The sequence below is a fragment of the Epinephelus lanceolatus genome, chromosome 8 (assembly GCF_041903045.1).
Source record: "Epinephelus lanceolatus isolate andai-2023 chromosome 8, ASM4190304v1, whole genome shotgun sequence".
In the NCBI taxonomy this organism is placed as follows: Eukaryota; Metazoa; Chordata; class Actinopteri; order Perciformes; family Serranidae; genus Epinephelus; species Epinephelus lanceolatus.
Genome location: NC_135741.1, coordinates 9,578,845 through 9,602,013, shown reverse-complemented (window position 1 = coordinate 9,602,013; position 23,169 = coordinate 9,578,845). Strand labels below are relative to the sequence as shown.

The 23,169-nt window shown below is 42.2% G+C and overlaps 1 protein-coding gene across 1 annotated transcript in view; it reads left to right on the top strand.

Moving 5' to 3' along the window:
* Window positions 1-1,004: 1,004 nt before the first annotated feature.
* cd34 (CD34 molecule) overlaps window positions 1,005-23,169 on the top strand; it is a 36,074-nt gene continuing 13,909 nt past the window's right edge. Inside the window, exons 1-4 of the mRNA XM_033630234.2 lie at window positions 1,005-1,285; window positions 20,527-20,592; window positions 20,738-20,979; window positions 21,175-21,252. Coding sequence (XP_033486125.1) covers window positions 1,204-1,285; window positions 20,527-20,592; window positions 20,738-20,979; window positions 21,175-21,252 — 468 coding nt within the window. The 5' untranslated portion in view covers window positions 1,005-1,203. The remainder of the gene's footprint in view (window positions 1,286-20,526; window positions 20,593-20,737; window positions 20,980-21,174; window positions 21,253-23,169) is intronic.

Sequence of the window (23,169 nt, the reverse complement as noted above, 5' to 3'; positions counted from 1 at the left end):
TGATCCAATTGGGGATCCAATTTTGGTACCGTGACAACACTAATCTGGAGGGGGTTCATCTGCAAAAACTAATGAAAAACTAAACAACGATATTCAGTATTCGGTACTCGGTATTCGGCCAAGCGTTTAATATTATTCGGCTTCGGCCACAAATTTTCATTTCAGTGCATCCCTATTAATTATTCAATGCCTGTTACACTGAATTTGTGAAGAAAACTTCGCTTTTCTTGCACGCTGAAGAATCTTTTCAATGCCTGAAAAGAAGAATCCAAAATTAGAAATAATTCTTGATGCACTGTAGTCATAGACTCCAGACTTAACAACAGCAAAACTATACCAAAACATCCACTTACTAACTCCCACACAACTTCTTCAGTGGAATCCAGTCATAAGTCAGTACTTTCCAAAAAGACGCCCTGTCTGACAGGGAACTTAACTAGAAGTGAAACTTATCTATGCTCTCTTCAAAGCCAGACTCTACTGATAAACAGTAACTTTTCCCAGCTGAACACAGGAGCTGCTGGTCTACCGCTGCCTCCATCACTTAGTTAGTGTTATTGTGTGACTTTGCTGAATCTGAACTAACCCTTATAAACACCAAACAATAACACAAACAAATGAATTGATACAATGAATTCTTTTGTTCTTTTCACAAACAGACCACTGGAAACAGCTTGTATTTGTACTGTGTCTGCCAGAGCATCACCCTGAAACCTTCCTGAGGTGTAACCACAGCCCCCATCACTGCAGGAACAGTTACACCACAAACTCTGCAAACTTCTATGAGCGAGTTCCCAACATTTACATCAGGAAACAAAGCTGCACTAAAGATAAAGCTCAACAGGATGTCACCCACTACTGGTTCTAGCGCTCGCTGTACATGTGTAGTCACACACACACACACAGAGGAACAAGGGAGGAGGCAGGGACGCTTGCATTGGGGGAAACGGGTTAACAGCAGGCGGTTAGAAAAGGGGTGTGGAAAGAGCAGAAGGAGAGAGGGAGAGAGTGAGGCCAAAGGAGCGGGGCCATATAAAGAGCAACAGAACACAAGCCAGGCTTTATCCTGCTCGACTGTCCCGCTCACTTAGACCTCACAGGAAACTCCCAGCTCCCTCGGCCCTCACACGCTTGCTCATTATCACTTACCACACTTTTACTCTCGCACAGTCCCACCGGCTGCGCTGAAGCTGACCAGAGAGGATGGCTGCATCCATGTGGAGAATGAATGGGCTCTGGAGGAGGATGGCTGGAGTTCTGCTGCTCTGCGCTCTATTGCTCAGCAGTGAGTATTGTTTATAGTATCTACTTTTCCTCTCCAATTTTCCCTCCCTCCTTAGAGAGTTATCTATCCACACAGAGTGTTTTTAGTGGAACTGAACTTTTTGCTGCTCCTTTGTGTTTGTCTCTGACATTATAGTAGGCAAAATTCCATTTTACGTCACGCGGTATGTGTGCATCAACGGTGGCTTTTAAAACGCTAGTTTGGGGGTTTGCTTTGATGTGTTCGACCATGAGGTTGCACACAGATGTAAAGAGGCATGGTTAGCGCTGGGGTGGCTGCAGACACAAAGAGTATGCTCAGGAGTGGAAAGTTGCAGTTGAGAATAATTACGCTCTATATCCTGCAGCGCATCTGGGTGGAGCTAATATGTGTTTGAATGTGTGTAAAAGGATTAAAGCCACACACAAACAACACAGCCTCAAAATGGTATGTGTATTATGAAAAACAGGATCAGTTTTTACTGCTGCTGAGTCACAGAACTCCAACGAATTAGAAAGATGTTTAATGTATATGCGGCCACATGTAACAAAAGTGACCACATGAGACTTGGTTTCAGCAGAGAGCAAAAATAGTTCCCTCTCCCATCTGCAAACAGTGAGTGTGTGTGTGTGTGTGTGTGTGTGTGTGTGTGTGTGTGTGTGTGTGCGTGCTCGAGGGATCATGTGTGGACTCACTGGGCAGTCCACTCCCAATCAGTCTGAGGCCTGCTGCTAATTGCAGGGTGATGTATGGCTTGGATGGTGTTGCTGCAGGACTAGTTTCTAGTTCAGCCCTATGTGTAACGACTTCTGCAGAGCCATTAGGCCCCATCTACGGGCACAGGGGCGGGAAATGTTTTGGAGTGACCTTGGGAGGGCTCAGAGGAGTGTTCCAGGCTGATGAAAATAACTAACTTTAAAAGGGAAAAGATTATGAGGACGGCGGAACATGCTCATAGTTTGCACAATAGAAACGCACACCACATACCGTCTGCATCAGCAGCTTAACAGATGGTAATTAGATTTACATGGAAATCTAATTACTCGGGGCACACCCCGCCAAGAAATGAAAACCTCGATACGGGGACGTTTTTAGATACAACTAATAATCATGCTTGTATTTTTTTGTTTGTCATTGTAGTTGATTGAAATATTATACTATCTTACTATCTCCATAATTAGAATTTTGTTTTAGCCACTCCTAATTGTGACTACAGCCATGCCCATCTGGCTGTTTGCCATATTTGCATATTGCCTATAATACAAGGCACAGTTCAGTGATCTTGATTATTTTAAATAGTATCTTCCATAGACATAAACGTCTTGTCCCTGTTTTAGCTTTTAGCAGACAGCTTGTGATTTCTACTTTAAGGGTGTTGTCTCAAGCCTGCTGACCCACCCTCAATTCTTCACCACATTCAACAGCGGTCCTCCGATCACACGGACCTGCCACATTGTTGACACTTGTGTCCAACTGGCATCGCGGTGCGAATTTTTCAGAGGCATGGTCACATTTGGCTCCAAAAAACAAAACTGGAAACCTCACACTTGAATACATGGAATGATTTATTGCTGCTATCATTACTGTGATCTACATCCTGCCAGTTGAACCTTTCTCTGTCAGTCTTCTTCATACTTGCGGCTGTTTCTGTTTTTGTTTTGATTCATTTTGCGCCACCAGCCAAGTCACAAGAGACGATGCGTCCTTGCTGACCCTTTTCATAATATAGGACTATGTGGCTGCAGTGGTATATAGGTCAGAGGTCTGGCCCCATATGACGTCATTATTTGTTCAGAGACGCAAATAAATTTAATGTTTCATGCTTGATTTTCGCTGTCCTGATCTACATAAAGAAGACTCTTTGTCTTTTTATACTGATACATGCAGAGGCGCTCTACTGCACAGCTCCTGTCTTGTTGTGTCTCGTTCTCAGTGTGGAATTATGGTGTTTCGGGAGGTTTAATGAATGCCTCATCAGATTCAGTGGCAGTAATGTGATGTCATTAGCCCCAGAAGGGCAAATGGGTGTGGCAGCTGATCCTAGGCCAGTCTTAAAAGCATACTTTGTAGTATTTCTGCAAAACAGAGAAGAGCCTGACTATTAATTTCATCTCTGTCTCTTATTTGGAAACCATGGAAACCAGCAAAGTCATTTCACAAGGCCTTGAGTCACCATTTATCTGACAACATGTGTATGGGGTCAGATATTATGCTTATAGAGAAGAAAAAGTACATTTTCAAGCATCGGGCTGAGTCAGAGACATTGTGGCATCACAATATTAGCTTGGCAGAATATATGTTGTACCAGCTTACTGCAGGCTTAGACTTATCTAAAACATGATTAAAGGGATAGTTTGGATTTTTTTAAACAGGGTTATATGAGGTACTTATCCATATTGCATACTGTCAGTCAGCACTAACTTCAGTATCAGTACTGCAGCCTGCTTCTCCAAACTCAGGGCGTGCCCACTGACATCTTTCATATGTAATACACTGGCTATGGATAAGCACCTCATACAACCCCACTTCAAAAAATCTGAACTATCCCTTTAATAATGTCTGCAGCTGGCGAACACCTTAGTTTATATTTTGTAGGCTAGAAACACTGATTCAGGCAAACACAAGCAAAAGGATAAGTGGATGCAGGAGAGACAGGATAAGAGCCTTTGATGCATTTGATAAGTGAATGTGTTTAACTTTGTTAATCAGAGCAAACATCCCTGTCATGTATAAGCAGGCCAATCACCTCCACTCTCTGGCAAACAGATTTAGTTTATGCTCCCACTTCCCATGGCTGTCATTCAGTAGTTATGCAGCCGTGCAAATATGTAGCGCTGAAATGGGCATGGACTGCGTTGTTGGATGATGTCATTCAACGCCTCTTGGAGTATGTTATAAGCTGTCGCTCTCTCAAGATTTTGGGGGAAAACCCAAGCTTTAAATCTGCTCTGGAGCAAAGGGGGGAAAAACATCTTGTCTTGCTCATTTCAGGTTGTCATCTACAATGAGTCTTTCTGTTGCTATGAGAGGGCCTCAGGCGGAGCTGAATGAGCTGTGACAATTGCTGTTAGAATATACCACATTAAACAAAGTTATTCACTCATGCTTAGGAAATTCCAATTGTGGCGTGCATGTGTTTGTGAGTGCAAAGCCATCAATGCTCAGTAGAGTTATTTTGTATGACACACACTTAAAGGAGCAGTGTGGAAGATTTAGGGGGATTTAGTGGCATCTAGTGGTGAGGATTGCAGATTGCAACCAACTGAAACTTTTCCTGGTTAGAGTCCCTTCAGTGTTTATTGTTCAGGAGGTTTTTACCAGGAGCTGAATTATCCGCAGAGGTCTCTTCCTCTTCAAAACAAATGGACCAGATGATTTAAACCAGTAAAAACATAGAATAAAGCAGTCTTCGCTACAAGTCAATGTTTTTCCTATGCTGTTTGGCCCAGCACCTGCTAATGTGTGCTCACCGTTTTGCTCTGATAACTTAAGATACGATGCGATACAATACAAGCACACAACAGAGCACAATAAGCAAAACACAACACAACCCCTAAGGTTGGAACAAATTAATTTTTAAAATGATTCAGTTGAAACTTGGGCATCCTGTATCGTCTTCCCGAAGGCAAAACCTTGCGCTTAGCGTGGAGAATGTGGGAGGAGTCATAACTTAGGATCCAGACATTCAGGAGGTTTTTATCAAGAGCCGAATTGTCCACGGAGTTCTCCTCCTCTCCAAATCAAACGGACCAGATGATTCAAACCAGTAAAAACACTGAATAAAGCAGTTTCACGTTCCGACACTGCTTGTCATGTAGGGGCTGCTAACTACAGTGGCTGATCCGAAAACATGAATGGTCCTATGTAGAGCCAGTGTTTGGTTTGTCCATTCTGGGCTACAGGAGAAATGTGGCAACATGGCGGACTCAGTGAACCAGGACCTACCATGGATGTATAAGGAGATCTGGATACAGTGTTGGAGGCGGGGCCCTGTTTATTCCTTTGTAAGTTATTCAGTGGCACATGAAGCCAAAAAAAGCTTTATTTACTTGGCATGAAATTACTGGTTTGATCAGCGCTGCCTCCATATCATTGGGCCCACAGAGCAAGTGAACTTGAGACTTCCGCCAACCGAACCAGCTACTTCCAGTTTAGTGCTCCGCTGACTTGAATGGGGATAAAATTATTTAATCTCGCAACTTTTCTAGACTTTCCAAATGTTATCGCACTGAAAAGATGAACCCCTGATAGTGAAGCGAGTCATTTTGCAGGAGTTGTGACGCTCGGAAAAATGTATCCAGTGATTTACAGACGTCTTTTTTTTTTTTTTTTAAATGTAAGTTTATGGGAAAAAGTCCTTTTGTGCCAAAACGCATCACATGACGGATTCGGAAGGCGTAATTACACTGTTTGGCCACTGTGAAAATTGGCTTCAAAGTCTGGTGCACTTCCTGGGGGCCTGGGGCCTGGGGCCTGGGACCTGCTCCCAATGTAGATATAAATGGTTCAGTCTAAGGTAACAAAAAAAAACCCATTGATTCGTATTTACTATATACACTAAAGAAACATACTCATATCATAGTCCATTTCTGCCAATATATCCCCTCAAGTGGTTTGGCGATAGAGGTCATTCAAGATGGCATGAATTGAACTGACTGAACAGAAAGGACACACAGACTGCTGAATTCTGTTCAGAAAATGTCAGAAAAAAATGTCCAGATTAAGAGCTTGAAAAGAACAGGACAGTCTTTACAGCATCCATATCTCTCTACACACAAATGTGCAAGACTTTGTTTCTCAGACAGCAGCTTCGCCCTGCCAACGTAAACACGGGCAGAATATTGCCACTCTTTCTCATGGCCTTAGGCTATTGACCAGCATTCTTTTGGTCCCAAGTTGTGATGGTGAAGTTTGATTCACGTCATCTCCTGGAGGGTGTGGGTCTTTTTTTATATAAGCCTTGGCAGATAGTGGTCTTATGTCAGGCTAGGGTGTGTGTCCACTTGGGCCCAAAGTTATGGCTGAGGAGCCACGTGAGCTCGCAAAGTAATTAAACCTGGAGCCTGCGTTCTGTCAAACTGCCAATTTGCTTCAGTGATTTCTACATGCGAGAGAGAGCCAGGTCAGGCTACAGCTGAAACTATTAAAATATTCTAACAAACACTGCCTGTCACCAGTGGCTGTTCTGTTACCTCATCTGCTAGCTCTCATCAGACCATCGCCATAACAAGGGGAGGACTTTTTTCAAATTTTCTCCCTCTGAATTATCTTCGTTCGAAGCCGACTCTTTCCCAAAGAAAACATATTAATGATAAGAAAACAAAACCACTGTCGCCACTAACTAAATGATCATCCAGGAAAAGGAGTTGACTTGGAGAAGTAGATCATCTAGCAACAATATTTACCTAGTGAAACAGTTTTAATGAAAAGCAGACGCTGTGTTAGCATTCAAATCTTCCTTTTCCAATTACTGCTGTTCTGGTGAGCTTATTGTTCCTTGTTCCCTTGGCACCCTGCTGCAATTTTACAGCTGTTGGTTTTTACCAGCATAAAGAAAGGAGGGGAGGGGGGTAAAAAGCCCTCTCCTCCTGTTTCTCCTTCATTTTCGGCCCGGAAAATTTGGCGGGACAAGGCCGAGAAACTCCAGATATCACTGCTCGGATCAAAATCGCCCGTATTTGCAGCTAATGAGCAGCTCCGAGATTACAGTGTGAATTCCAAAACAAGAACTTGGAAGCACTCTCGGCCTCTTGTGTCATCCCGCCCTGTCAAAACTAAAGTTTCAGCAACAGCTCAGAGATCCCCCTCAGTCTGATTGATCCAAGGTTATGGTGATGTCACGCCAAACACTAGTGGAAAACACGTATAACTCATAGTGTTTGTTGGATAACCAGCCGGGGCTGTCTTTATGGAGGGGTATACTGTTTACCCTCGGGAATAAAAGCACTTAATGAGCCTTGGCTGAGGCCTTTTGACTGCCAGAATAATTGCTCCTGGTAATTAATGTTCGGTAAAAGGCATGTCGTTGAAGCCATGCTTTATACTTCCTAATTGAAAACACAACACTGTGCCCTTTTGCTGAAGGTCCTGAGTTTGGACCTGATTCATTTGTACTGTATGCGTGTGTAGGTATGAATAGTATGTGTGTTTCTGTGCAGATTTCTTCTTTCCTAACACAAAACTGTTTAGCCGTATCTGGAAGGATATCAGATTGCAGCTATTATTTCTCAATCTTCCTCTCCCACTTTGGCTCCTTAGCCTCGATCACATCAGAGCCAGATTGTTTAGGGCTATAGGTTTCGATATCTTTTTACAACCTCTCCCCACGCAGTCTCATGTAAAAACAGCAGCTGGAATTGGTCCATGGACATCTGCTGCTGCAGCCCAGTGCTGGTTCTGACACAGAGTGGGGAGCAGCTGGTGTTTCTAGTTTCTAATCCGCTAACAAAATGGATGGACTGTTTTGGAAACAGGTTTTAAGTTTCACTGCACTGCTCAAACTATTTTAATAAGTAAATAGAGGGTTGAATAAAAACAATGGTTGGTGGCGGCTATCAGTCAGGATGTTACCTTTGCTTTCATCGCTCTCATGGGTTTTCTCAGCCTTTGGTTTTACTGACCATGAGTAAGTCTACATGAAGGAAAAACAAATGTTTAAAGTCCCCCTGTGGACATGCTTTAAAGTATGTAAAAACACTCTGCTATGATTAATACTTTGTTTAATATGGATTCCCACATAAAAAGCTAAATAAAAAAAGGCTCTGAAAAGGGGCTGAAGGCACATCTACACTTTTATCCCAATTGAATTGAAAGTTGAGAAATTCTGATTCTGGGGTCTCATTTATAAATGTAGCCTACTCACAGAGCGAGGTCTGAAAGAGGCGTAGGCCACTTACCACACAAACGTTGTGATCTATAAAAACAGACTTGATGGGAGAATATTTGACCCATGGTTATGAATATTTTGGAAACGGGAAATTGGCGACGCAGATGGTGAGATGGAAGTCTGGTTGAGGAAACTGACAAATATTTTTTGGCGTGCGCCATGTTTGGCTTATGTCCATACGAACAACAATGGTGGGAAATTGCAATACCAGCGCAGTTTGGTAGTACTTTAATCTAGAAAATGAAAACAAGGTAGCATGTAGGCTGTGTCAGAAAAAACTGGCATATCATCACTCGACTGGTGCAATGTGCAACCACATTCAACTCAGGCATTTGGATGTTAACCTGCACAGAACGATGGCTTAGGTGAGTTGTTGTCAAATAATGTGCGGGGTTTACATTCAGTAAAATGCCTCTCATTTCAGCTGAAATTTAATTATAAATTAGATATTGTTTTATTAACTGTAAAGTGACGTCTCATGTATTCTTGATGTAGAATGACGACATTTAATCATAAGGTACGGTGAACAAAACGTCTGCAAAACATCATGATGTTAATATCCACACAATGTGGAATTGTTTTGTTGTTGGACATTTAAAACATTGTCAACGCAATTTTCATTCCAACCAAAATTTAACATCTGTCCGACATGTTTGTTGATGTATTGACGTCCAGTGCCAACTGGGTAAAAGCACATGACCCAAACTCAACGACTAGCAGAGGTATTAGAATGCTAAGTGTAGTTAGCATCTTCTATTTATATTGTTTGTTAGCTTGTAGGCTAACTGGCAGTGGCTGACACAGCGTTAAAGGGTGTGAAACATACATAATATCTGCTACGATGGGTTTTTTGATAAAAAGTGGAGGGAAGCTCCAGGGTTTTGGTTTACATCCAAAATCTTCGCACTCTACCATGTTAGCTCTCAAAACTTTTACTATGCTAACGCCAACTCTGCTCTCTGTACTGCCAAGTCTGTGCTGGAGGTTTCCGGTTTCTTTGCCAGTGTTTAATTCTGTTTCCTCATCGATATGTGTTTTCTGTATTAGACAGTGATTGGCTAAACATAACGAAGCTAGCTGCCTGGTGAATATTTGAATCTCAGATTTTAATGAAGACATCGGCCCCTTTGGCAGAGGAATGTGAAAACACCTCTATAGTGACAAACTTTGCACAGATACAAGTCAGTGAAGTCAAGTTCAGAAATTTTAGGAGACATGTAGAGAAGAAAAACACATTTTTAAGTTGGGTTTGTTGTTGTTTTGAGTAGATTTACACATTAAGCTACAATAGTGCAGAGGAGCCGCTGTGTTGTACCCTCACGATAACAGTTAGTATGTAATCCCACTCCATTAGCGTGTGTCTGTATTCTGTAACCCCCAGCATGTTCACCTCTGCAGTTCAAAGAGGTCACTGGCATGCCATGTGCTGTGACAGCCACATCCTGTCTGAGGATGTGCATAGATAACATTCCAAACCTGTTGTTAATTCCTTTTCAGTTTTCTGTTTTTTTCAAAACTATCTTGTGTTTTGTTTGAAAACACCAGGGGCGTGGACAGGGTGGAAAAGTCAACTTTTGCCACTCGTCTGTGCAGAAACAAAAATAGTTCTCACGTTCGGGGACCCGAGTGGTGTGGTCTCAGGTCACTGAAGGAGCAAGTAGCGGTAAAGTGGGCTGTATTTGGTTTCCATGGTTACATGGCTTTAGAGTTTTTCATACAGCCCAATAAGTTGGACAATGTAAGATTTATGATGTGGTATTAGACCATGTTATTACCTAGAAGGCAGTGTTTCTACGCCTGCAGCTTATAGACAAAGAGGCATGTCTAACAGTTAGTTGATCAACAAAACACAAAATGACTTGTAATAGATAAACAGTTTTAATTATTCATGAAGACAAGCAATGTCACGATGTTTTATAATCTAAACAATTAATTGAAAATAAAGGATCAAGTAGACAATAATACAAATAATTAATTGCAGTTGAAGGTAGAGTTTGGTCAATTTCCAGTTTTGCCGGTTTCGTCCAGTGTACGAGCTTAAACTAGTTTGATCTATTTAGGGCTGACCATGACTAAGAATATTCCTCGTCGACCAATAGTCGTCATTTAGGGCCATTAGTCGACGAGTCGCCCGCATGTTTAAGATATTAATCTAATTATTAAATGATATATTTTGGGCGGGGCAACACAATGGTTTGAGTTGAAGGTGTGAGAAAGAATAGTGTCAGTAACATTGTTAACACTGTGCTACATTACAGAGAAATACAAAACCGTACTAATGAACCTTCATTAATATAGGCCTATATTTTACCTACAAGTGTACGTCACACACTGAGCGAGCCGCCTGTTAATGACGCTGTGGGCTAATGGGCATGTAGCTACTTCCATGTTTCAGATGATACGTCGTGTTTGTAGTCAACCAATGAAGATGAGTTTACATATCATTTTGGGTTCGTCCTTCACCTTCTCAAAATGATCCCACACTTTGGATTAAGCGACCAATGAAATTTTCAACTAATGACCTTTCTGGTCAACTAACGTTTGGTCGACTGTTAGAGGGGGCAGCCCTAGATCTAATGCAAATTAGCTGATCTGGCATTTGTCATTATGACACGTTGTAGCAAATTAAAAAGTAGCCCAATCAGCGACCTGTGCCGGCATCACAGCACTAAATCCAACTTGTATTGCATTAGTGATAAAACATATGCCTGTGTGATTAACATATTATATTTACTTATAAACAGACTAACGTAGGCACTAGTGTCTGACAGACTGTGTGCAATACATTGACAAGCTGAGCACTAGCAAGTGGTGCATGTTGTGTTTGTTTACTAGACAGTTCATGGATTTTTTGGGGTGACAACGTTAGACATGGCAGAGTTAGTCTCTCAAGAAAAGTAAAACTGCTCCAATGTGGCAACATTTTGGATTTGAAGCTGGCGAAAAAGGTCCTAACTGACCACAAGCAACGTAGTGCACCATGTTAAGTGGAACTTCTGTTGGACACCGTTTCTATCTGTTGCTGTCGTTCATTTTAAAAACCCACAATGGACAAGGAATGGCTGATTAATGAAGTTAAAATGAGGAATTATCTATACAATGCCTTCTTATTTCATTCAAAAACCCTACATAAGGTGGCACCTGGCTGGAGTTAGATCGCCAGGGAGCAAAAAGTTTCTGGTGATGACCATTGATAATGAAAGCTACATGCTGTTGGCTGTATTTAATGTAATTTACAGTAAATATCACAATATAAAATGTGTGTTTTCTCTTTAAAAAGCACAAATGTAGTAGGATATCAAGTACTCGCCCATTTTATAAGTGGTTACGTGTCCATTCTGATCTCCAGTGCACAGCTAATAGGTGTGTGGTTTGTTTACATGATGTAACAGAAGCACATATTTAAAGAACTCTGAAAGAGCTCTGATGTCACACAATGCAATGTAATAGTAGGACGCTTGTTTGCTGTTACAACACTGTGTCATTTTGGTCCCACTAGGGAGTGGCTGCTGCATCCAGGGTGACACCTAGTGGTGAAATTTGGTATACCACTCCGGTCCGGCTCGATATTAAACCGGTTTGAACATTTTTACACCAGCCTCACGCTAGATTAAACCTCTTTTCTCCATCTTGGTCGGCCACTTACGAAGTCCACCCTCCCTTAACATTTCTTCTCGAGGGGAACAAGAAGAAAGCAGTGACGGGAGATTTTAGGGTCCTCAGTGGACATCTGGAAGCAGAGGACATGTGAGAAGAGGAGGGTGTGGCAAAATATGACAGCCAAGGTGTTGTCTCTATGGTCTGGGTGGAGGACAAGTCCCAAGATTTAGAGCTGAAGCTTCCTCCCCTCCCTGTACTCATGATGTCACACACTTCACAGCTCTCTGACAGTACAGCACATACGCAGGGAGGGACACAGCTCCCTCAGGAGACTCACTGCAGCTGCTGTCCCCTGCTCATACACCAACTGCACCCGTTTAATCAGGTGTGACTCAGTTTGCTTCTGCTGCAATTCCCTCGCTCTCCTCCACCCTAAATGTGAGCGCTGGAATGGCAGGAAGGGTGAAAGATGGCAGTCACAATGGCAGCTACACGTCAGGCAGAGAATGGGAAAGGCGGTGACAGATGAGCGAGACAGGGACATTGTAAGTGACTGAGTATGGGACCAGATAGCACTATTCAGAATATACTTACCCTCTATCTTAGCTACACACACACACAGTCTGTTTGGCTGCAGCTGCTTGTAACTGAAACAGGGTGATAAAGGAAGCAGAGCATTGTGTGCAGTTAACAATCCACTCATGCAGCGTGCTGATGCCTGTGTTCAAGCTGAGTGATCTTAAACTAAATCTCGACAGGGTCCAAAGACAAAAAGGAGGTACTCAAACCTGATGCCTAAAATCCTTGTAAAAGGGGAGATGGCGCCAGATTGAATGAAAAAATGCAAGGTATTATTTTTGAAGCTCTGGTTGTAGGTTCTATCGGCTGTGTTAACACTGTACTCACCACGGTGATCATTGAGATCCCAGAACATAGCGACATCGTTAAAAACATGTCCAGTCAGATGATCATAGAACCATAGATGTAAGGAGTTTTTGTGATCTCTGGACATCCCAGAACTTACAGTAGTTCTCTGCAGGCTTTAACAAGCTGAGAAGGAAAAAGTAAGTTTTGAGCAGCAGGGAAGCTTCAGTGTAGGATGATGAAATCAAGCTGTGCGCTGCAGGATTGGACCTGAAACTAGATTTCAAACTGAACACCAGGGTTGGGCTGGTTTTCAGACTGGTTTGTTATTGAGCCAAACACTGTGGGCCGTGTCCCAAAGATTGCATGGCACCACATAATATCAGAGCTCTCTGTCCACATTAACTCTTCTAAATACGCACTTTTGTTACGTCATGTAAACAACCCATGTTGGCCTAAATATCTGCTCTGCGCTCAAGATCATAGTTAAGTCAAGTTGTTGCTAGGTTGATGGTCATTTACCAGAATCTTTCTCCCCCGGGGGATCTCCATTCAGCCAGCTGCCTTCTTATTGAGGTTATTTTGAAGCGAAATAAGGAGTTGTCGTTTAGATAGTTCCTCATTTCAGCTTCATGAATCAGCTGTCCCTCATCCATTGCAACTCTTTCAAAGTGAGCAACAGGAATAAAGAGAAACAGGGCGTCCAACAAAAGTTGAGCTCACAGTGACGAACACAGTTAGGAAAACTTTTATCATCAGCTTCAGATCAAAAATGCAGCCATATCAGTGCAGTTTTAGTTTGCTTGAGAGACTAAGGCCCTGCCTATACGTATCCAGATATTTTTGTAAACAGATATTTTTCCTTCCACTTTATAAAAAAATTCTGTCCATGCGATGTCATTGTATAAAGTATCGACTCCAAACGCTCACGTCTGCTACTTTATCTACTGTATTTTGTACATATTTAGGGAGCCATGCAAGCAGCTGCACTATCAACAACACGGTCTGGAAACATTTCAAAATAAAATGCCGTTTGTTAAAAAATGAAGTGATTCTATCCATGGAAACATTGCCAGGGGACTTTTATTTTGAAACGGAAACAGGAAGTGTTGATTCAAAATTAAATACTTATAGTTTTTTCATGTTTGTGATGGATATAAACATTGAAAGTGTCACGACAGATGGTACCAGAGTTTTGATAAATTTTACCTTTGAGGACGTTTAACAAAAAAAAAAAAAAAAAAGTGTTTTAGTGACGTGGTCGTGGACGAGAGGCCCAAATGTAGAGAAGAATATCTGTTTACAAAAATGTCTGGATACCTATAGACAGGGCCTAACTATGCCACGTGTCGTGTTGTCACCCCAAAAAACAAACAAACTTTCCAGTAAACATACACATCGTGCACCGCATTGCCCTTCCCACCTCTGCTGAAATTTTATCTCCCTCATGTTACTGCAACAAGTTCCAGTCCAGCCAGTTTGCATAGAATTAAACCACACATTGACCCAATTCTAGAGAACACAACAAGATCAGCAACATCCTAAGTTAATGTAGCATATGTGTTTTCCCTTGTCTTACCATGATCGTATCAGCATTTTATACTGACGTCTGTTCTCCCTCCAGAGAGAGCTTTGCACTCTGTGCTCTCTAGCTGTGAGACTGTAGGTGTGTGCTCATGAACTCATGTGGGTGTGCCTCTCAGTGTGTAAGGGGGAGCTGGAAGGCTTTTCCCCAGCGAGGAGGAGGCTTGAAAGGAGGTTGTCTGGAAGGAAACAGAACCACATGTAAAAACGTAGGATCTGGATTTCAAAACAACTTCATTATGTAAATTGATGATGAGACACAGTCTCCCCCTTTACCTTATCATCCCTCATTCCTGCTCTCCCTGGAGTCCCCTATAGTCTGAATGCCTTGGAAATATGTGGTTCACCACCTGACACAGAGCAAAACCTCCTAAACCTCACATCTGCACTTATCTCATCTCTGTCCCTCACGTATGCATCAGTCTAACTGGAGCCTTTTAATGTGTTTTTGTCTCTCAGCGTTTTAATGTGATTTATTTCTAGTGTGAACTAAAAGTTGGAACTCAAGCAGTAAGTGATTAAGTTGGATACAGGTTTGTCAACTCAGTAATGACCGTTTTTTATCAATTTCTCCATATCTAATCCACTACAGTCAGCTGTGGAAGTCCTGATAATCTTCCAAGGGATTAGACTTGCTTTTTTTACTTGATACCAATTATTTTAAAGATGTAACTGACTTTAGGAGCTGCTTACTTTCTGTTTGTATTATGAATTAGTGCTACCGTGTACTGCAGTTCTGCATGTGGTTTGTCAAGTCCCCAGAAACACACTGGGCTTTGAAGCCAATAGTACATGGCAGCCAAATGTGGAATTACACCGTCCAGGTCCGTCACATGATGCCATGTGGAAAACTCAAGTTTATGAAACATACACATTTTGTTCAGCAAGGTAATCTTCACAACTGAACACCACTTTTATTGATTTTTAAAGCGCAAATGCAATCACCAGAAGTAAAATACTAACATTAGACTATAAACAGACCACACCAAGGTGGCATGACATAATGTTGCCACCACAACAAGGCCGTAATGGCGTCATGATGCTCTGTGGTCTTATTTAGCCACCTGTTATCAACCATTCTGCACTCTGCCACCCCGAGAGTGCGGTGCTCTGGATAACTGAACGGTACATCCCGACAGCGTTCTGAATTTACGAACAGTCCAGTTTGTGCCAGAGTGCGCTCCGACACTCAGAATGAGTATTTCTGAACGCACCACTCACATCATCTTCCTCAATTGTTTGAAACAAGCCAACAGAACTTGCTAGCTAGCTAATGTCTGTGGAGGATTGTTTTGCCTCCAGCTAAGCCCCGCCCACAAAAAACATCATACTGTTTACTAGGGGTGGGAATCTCTAGGCACCTCACGATTCGATTCAATTCCGATTCTGAGGGCAACGATTTCGATTTTAAAACGATTCTCGATTCTAAAACGAGCCAATAAGAAAATGTACACTAGATATTGAAAAACATTATTGTAATAAAACTGGGAATACATATCCAGTGAATACAAACTCTATTACTTACTGTGATTGAGATGACTACACTCCACCAGTCTCCTCCGGTCCATCCTCCTCATCCACAAATCTCAACGGGACTCTCCTGTCCCTCGTTGACCTCCTCGACATTTCTCCTAAAGTATTTACAAAACTATAACTGACTATAACTATCTATGAACTATAAAATTACGAACTATTGCAAAAAAGACAAACGATGGCAAAACTACGAACTATGGTGAAATCACGACGAAAACATGGCAAAAAACACTCAAAAACACAGCATAAAAAAACTCAAAAGCTCTCAAAAAACCACAAATACTATTATTTACAACACTAAATAATATTTACAAAGAAAACACCACCAAAACTCTCTTCATAGATGAAGCAAAAAACTTGCCAGGGGCTTTGTGTGCTAAATATGTGAGCAGGCATGGTGCTGCGAGGCACGTGAAGCATCCACCAAATTCCATTTGTCATTTGCTGGTGAGATGCCTGCCTTTGTGCTGCCTTATAATTGCTGTTGATTTGTCCAACCACAGGGGGAAAGAAGTGAAGCATTTGAACTGTCACTCAGCGTCCCTGGCCCAAATCGTATCCTCTCTTTAGTCTATGATTTAGTTCTTTACATCTGGCATGGCTGCACACCACACACCACGTCAAAGACTGGAACACCCAGACTGAAAGCTTCAAGGAGGACAGCCAGGGCCGGAAATCCACTTGGTGTAGCCCAGTAGTGAACATCAGAATTGAACCCAAAGGTTAAATAGTCTGCAGCCGCGTGCTCTTGAGCCCATTAAAAACTCTCTGGAGAGAGGCCGAGGTTGTGTTTATGGAGTAGGAGTGTTATGTATGTTTCTGTGTTTGTGTTGAGACTGGAGGTCTTAAGGCTTCTTGTTGATGCTGAGGGGCCTGGCTGGAAACACAGTGAGATTTCTCACACAGCTGTCTGATGTGTCTGTGTCCACACTGTTGGAGTGTTACTGTGTAATAACTTCTGACATAGTGCACAGAGTCTCAGCATGTGACAGCTGAGTGGTGTGGAGGCATGTCTGTCCACGTGCATCGGGAGCATAATGTATGTGCTTTATACGTCTATATGTGTGCAGAATCTGTGCATGTAATGTGTGTTTAAACTAGAGAACCCTTTTAAGATACTGGGGAGGTAAAAACCTACATTATAAAACACAACATCTAACAGTGAAGTGCTTTAAACACACTCCACAGATACCATTTGTCAAAATAAAATCTTTATACCTATGAGACATAAACTGAGTTACAAGGTTAATTCAATGCAGTAGAGGCTGAACATATTTGTCCCACATTATTGCTCTGTTAAACATCGCAGCTCAAGCCGAAGGCAATTAGCTAAAGGCTGTAATAGCACAGTTAAACATTAGTTAAACATTTATGCCCACTTACACCAGTTAAAATGCAGCACATGACCAGCTTTGGACAACATTCAGCCAGTTGACGCCAGTGTTGAGATAAAACACACTGCAGGAGGGAACCATATATATTCCAGAGCCTGGTCTACAGTGCTGTATGTACACTACCATGGTGGCCAGTTGCCAGCTGTAAAAAAATGATGTAACGTTACCTTTTGTTTGTGTTGCTAACATTCCCACAACGATCCTGGAACATATTCCAGAGTTAAAGTCAGTCGTGTTTACAGGATTGCAAACACACACAAAACATCTGAATTCACCTCACTGATATAAATGTATCTGGTGATTATTTGAATAATGATAGTGGTGCACCAAACACATTTTTCCTCTGATTGCAGCATAGTTTTGGTTAGATGTTAAAGTGTTTACACACTATATTGGTTTCCTTCCATGCGGATAAGGGTGTTTAGAAATGATGGTGAAGGATAAATGGGATTACAGAGCTGTAGCTCTTGTTAGCCATGGATTTATACTGGGAATTAGTGCTCTTTTTTTGATTGGCAGTGTGATCCCTGATTGGACCTAACACATGTTGATGCAACTTCAGTTTTCCTTAAAGAGACAGTTCACCCCAAAATCAAACATACTGCTTTGTAAACTTACCTCTAGTGCCATATATCAATCTAAATTGTTTTGGTGTGAGTTGCAGAGTGTTGGAGATATCGGTAGCGATGTCTGCCTTCTCTCTAATATAATGAAACAAAATGGTACTCAACAACAATGTCTTTTTCCAGAAATCATGACCCAGTTACTCAAGATAATCCACAGACCATGTTGTGAGCAATTTCATCTTGGAACTGTTTTCTCTCTACTGAACTACACCTGCCAGCTGTATCACAGCGCAGAAGGAAGTGTGCATCTACTGCTAGTTCAGCTAGCACCACTGAGCTAGCTAATATTACAACTCAGCTAAGGAGGACGCTGTTACTGTTTACATCTCACACTGTCACAAGCCATGAAGGATCCATCTTGCATCCTCCAAATTCTGGAAAAGAAGGCTGCATTTCTCCGCCGCATTCAAAGGAGCCTTTGAAATAAGACAGCCTTGGTTGTGCCTTCGAAGGCTGCAGCCCCTAAGTTGAGACACGGCTCATGAGTAGATGCACGCTTCCTCCTAGGAGGTGATTCTGTTGGCAGGTGTGGTTCGGTAGAAAGAAAACGTTTCCTACATGAAACTGCTCACAATAAGGACTGTGGATTATCTTGAGTAACCAGCTCATGGCATATGGGAAGAGACGTTCATTTTTTTTTGGTTTTACTTGTTTGTTTGTTTGTTTGTTTGTTTGTTTGTTTGTTTGGCGCTTTGAGCACCACAAGTCGAGTGACATCTAGTTCCATTATATTCAAGAGAAGCAAGACATCTGTGTGGCCAGTATCTACAACCTTCAGTAACTCACACCAAAACAATCTAGACTGATAAATAGCACTGCAGGTAAGAGGAAAAATATGTGGGTTTTTTATATTGGGGGGAACTGTCTCTTTAACATTATTAAGATGACGACCCACAGATAGTTCAAATGTGAAAGTTTGCAGTTATCTGCACATTAAAAACCAATATATCACTAGGGATATTTCTCTGTCATAATATTAAATTGGACACTGGCGTTCAAAAGGTATCAGCTTACTGAAGCCATTTATTCATTTACCTAGAAAACCCTCACATGAACTTGGGAAATACTTTCATACTTTTCTTAACCTTCCTGTGTCTGAAAGGTTTTAGCACCTTCCCACTTAATCCCAAGGTTATTACAGAAACAGGATCTCCCCCAGAGGACGGACGTGCAGTCAGGAGGCCATGACCTTTTGACTGAGCTGTTTATTTGCATAGGCTGCAGATAGTGAGAAGAAGCCCATATGTAATTACTTGTTAGTTAGAACCTATGACAACACGTGCCAAATTTGGTTTGGTTACATCCAATATTTTTATACTGTCTGTGGTCGAACTCTGTTCCTGCCTTGAATACTAAACTTTATTTCCAAAAGTTATTTCCAAGGTTATGGTTCGGTGTAGCAGAAATATTAGGTTGGGGGTGGAGATAAGGTTAGGCATAGGTTAAGGTAAGGGGAAACAAATTTCTAAAAACAACAGGAACTTAGGGTGCTTTCAGACCTAGACTCATTTTGTGCCAAAGTTGTATAACTGCCTAGAGTTGGTTCGTATTCTCACGGCAGCATTTATAAGTGGACCAGATCAAATGCCTGTGTGAGAAAGCTGCTCTTGATTGGTCAGAATTTCCATGTGGGAAAAATCCAGGAAGTAAAGCAAACGTTGAAGAAGAGTACACTGGCAAGATAAATGTGACACTTTCTAATGTCACAATGGAGGGACAACTACGCAGGTAAATTTTAGCGCTGCTCATCGTGGACTATATTGCTGTCATTGTTCATTTTAGTCAAACCATACAGTTTGAAAACAAGGCGCGGCTCCAACTAGAAAACAATGTTTTGATGCATTGGATGTGCTGAATGTGCATATTAAGGCAGTACAGGAGGAGGTGCACATTAATAATCCTCCAGGACTGTAACATGCTCATGTTTAACCCAAACAATGTGTCATGTGACTGCAGTTGGTTCAGATGAGACCACCACCACTGAGACCACCTCTTCAAGAAGGTCTCGGTCCGGTTGTGTTGGTGCACACCTGGGTGTGATTGCTGTGCTCACACCTGCTCAAACAAACCACTCCAAAAGGGCAAACAAACCTGAGTTTGATTGATCCGAGCCAAACAGGGCAGGTGTGAAAGCACCCTTAGTCATTGTAGTTTGTCCTGCTGATTTGGCACGTACCAACATGGCCAGCACTTGCAGCTCCAGCAGAGACTGTGACAGATCAGGGAGGCAATTATGGTGCTTTCAGCACTCGATTGCTACAATTTGAGTCAAAAGTCGTATTTCTTATCAAAGTCTTAACTCCGTAGAATCTGACACAGACATGATGCTGACATTTCTAGTGTCACTGTGACTTCCACTTCACAATGATGTTATTATCTTCGACAGTCTGCTCAGAAATCAAAGAAAAAGATGTTCCTTGTAACTCCAGATGATGCCTGAGTTTTTATTTCCTTCAGCATCAAAGTAATCCAATGATAGTTATCTGTACATTCATATACTGCAAACAAGAACTGCTAACAGTTAATTAGGCATACTTTTAATGGTGCTAGTTTGCTAAAATGTAAGCCTTTTTAGGCAAATAAAAACAGGTTGGCAGTTCAAGTCATAGCCTACAGCTAACTAACTGTGTCCATAGCAACATTGTATACACTGTTTACACCTCCAGAGCTACAGTTGTCTCATGAATTCCTGCAGGTATCAAAGATAATTAATTCACCAGATAAGAGTCAAAGTCTTTAAGTTGTTGTCTCTCTGTCTGTCTCCCCTCCTTGCAGATGAGGTGATGTGTCAAGACAGTCCACCGACAGATGCACCTACTACAGCTGGAGATTACAGCGCTGGTAGGCACCTTAATATACGTACAGTGAGATTTGGGATTTTTGAGAAATTATTCCCGAGTTAAGAAGTGACATGACAAGTGACAGACCTCGACACACCCAGTATGTGCCTGTGTTTAATAGAACTGTCCTTGGATTGTGTTTTTAGTAACAGCTGCTGCGGACTCTGGTGCAGCTCCAGGCCCCACCTCTGCCCCAGGTGCGGACGCTACTGCGAGTGCTGCTGCAGGTGGAGTCTCTGCTGCTTCTGCTACTCCTGAACATATTACAGTCCCAGCATCCCTTTCTGACCTTCTAGTTCATAATAGCCATGATGCAGGCAGCTCAGTCACCACTGCTGCCCCCGTTGGCATAGACACCAAGGTCCCAGTTGTCATCCGCCTTGTTGTGGTGAGTACCATGTCCAGATGGTGCTTCTCTTCTTTCTGTCCTTTTAACATCAGCATACAATCAAACTCAAATAAAGACTTTGTTTTGATGATTGTTTTGATGAAGACTGATGTTGCGGTTGAAACCATTTGTGCAAAGTGTGCTTTCTTCTCCTGACCTCTAATGTCTCTCTGACATGTCTCACTCTGCCTGCAGCCTGAGGTGACGTGTGTTGGAGAGTCGGAAATTCCAGAAGGTTCTTCTGTCAAGGCTGAGTTAGCAACAACTGATTGTGTGAGTTTATTATTTTCTTTGTCCCTCATAGTCTCGCCACCAGACAATCAGAGATCTCTGCCTTCTGATAGTCTGGGGACACTCCTTTCTAAAGTGTGTTTAACAGACCGGTGAAAACGGCCGGCAACAAAGCAACGCCTCTTGCATTTTTGAAAAGGGCACGCCTTCTCCGAAATGTGCGCTCCTCCTTTTCTCGTCCGCAAGGAAACAAACACACAGAGAGCTTGAAAATGGATGCCAACAGATTTAACTCCGTTTTATCAAACGTGTGCTCATCCGTGAAGAAAATATTTTTTCCAGCGGATGTCTTAGTTACAACATTATTGAGCTAACTGGAGTAGTTTCATGTCGTATCCGACAACGGGAGGCTTTTAACAGATGACGTCCTGTTAGCTTTGCTGCTGCTGTTAGCTGTCCCTGTCAGCTGCAGCCACTGGTGCGTTCTAGACATCGTGATTTCCTAAAACTGAATAAATACCACACATAGCAACACAAAACTGCTTTGCTAGCTCAATCATGTTGTAACTAAGATATCCGCTGGAAAAGATATTTTTTTCACGGACCGTTTAATGAGTTATTACCTATTACAGACACTGCTAACGGCTAACAGGGCTAACAGGGCTAACAGCTAACGGTTAGCCCAGCTAAACGTGCACACAGAAATAGTAATGTTTGTTCAATCATTGTGTTTATAGACTTTACAAACATCGGATTAGTCTAAACGGTGATACAGTGATGTGAAAAATGTGATATATAGGCTATTAGCTAAAAGCTCTGCTGGTTTTCTACCCGGAAGTATTTGTAAACAACAAGGCGATTCTCTCTATAGTCCGGCCAGACGGATGAGTCATGGCCTTGTAAAAGATTATGTTTGTTTCTTTTAGTTGGCGAACATCCACTGAACTTTGACGGCGTTTTCTGCGAGCGCGGCTGAGCCATTTTGTACCGCTACACGTGTTTCTAGTGGGACTATGTTTACAAGCACAAGAGTTCAGCGAGCCACCAAAGGACCGCCCTGCAGATTTACTATTGGTTCTGCAACGTAGGGAGTTTTTTTAAACTCTGAAATTGTATCCGCCCATCTAAACACAAAACCAGGGAGAAAGTCATCAGTCTTTAGTTAAGCAAAGCATCTAAAGACTGACTTGTGAGTCTATGTCCCTCACAATATTCCACCACCACCAGAGCTACGTCCTCCCACCTCCTTTATGTCATACAGCTTGTAACAACAGCGCTCCTCTCCTCCCTGCCAGCCACAGGCAGAATCAAACTACCACCAGCCGAGATTTTGGCATGTGTCTTTCAGACCACAGTGAGCCAAGAGGAGAGAGCTGAGTTACCGTCTAGCAACACGTTCCTTAAAAAAAAAAAAAACTTATCTGGCCCCCTTCACCTGCGGTCCAGAGGAAGTGGCTTATTCCACTTAGAGCAGGAGTCAGACTCGTTTTAGTTCTTGTTCCACATACAGCACAGTTTGATCCCATGTGGGCAGGACCAGTAAAACCACTGCATGATAACCTATAAATAACATAACCTCCATATTTTTCCTTTTATTATGCAGACAATCACAGATGGATTTAATAATGGTTTAGCTGCAGCTAAAATCACATATCTGCTGTTGTAAAATCCGGTGGTTGGTTTGTCTTCTTTCGCACCACAAACGAAGTGCGCCAGAGTCCATTTGGAAGTGGACCCCGCCCCACCTTTTCAAGCAGTCTCGGTTCGGTTGTTTGGCCACACCAGGGTTCAATCCACAGCTTTCACACCAGCCCAAACGAACTGTACTAACCACGCAAACAGACCTGAGTTCGTTTTAACCAAACTAAACAGGTTGGGTGTGAAAGCACTCTCAGTTTCTTCACATTCAGACAGTCTGTACACTTACATGACATTAGAGAAGATTGATTTCTTGTGTTT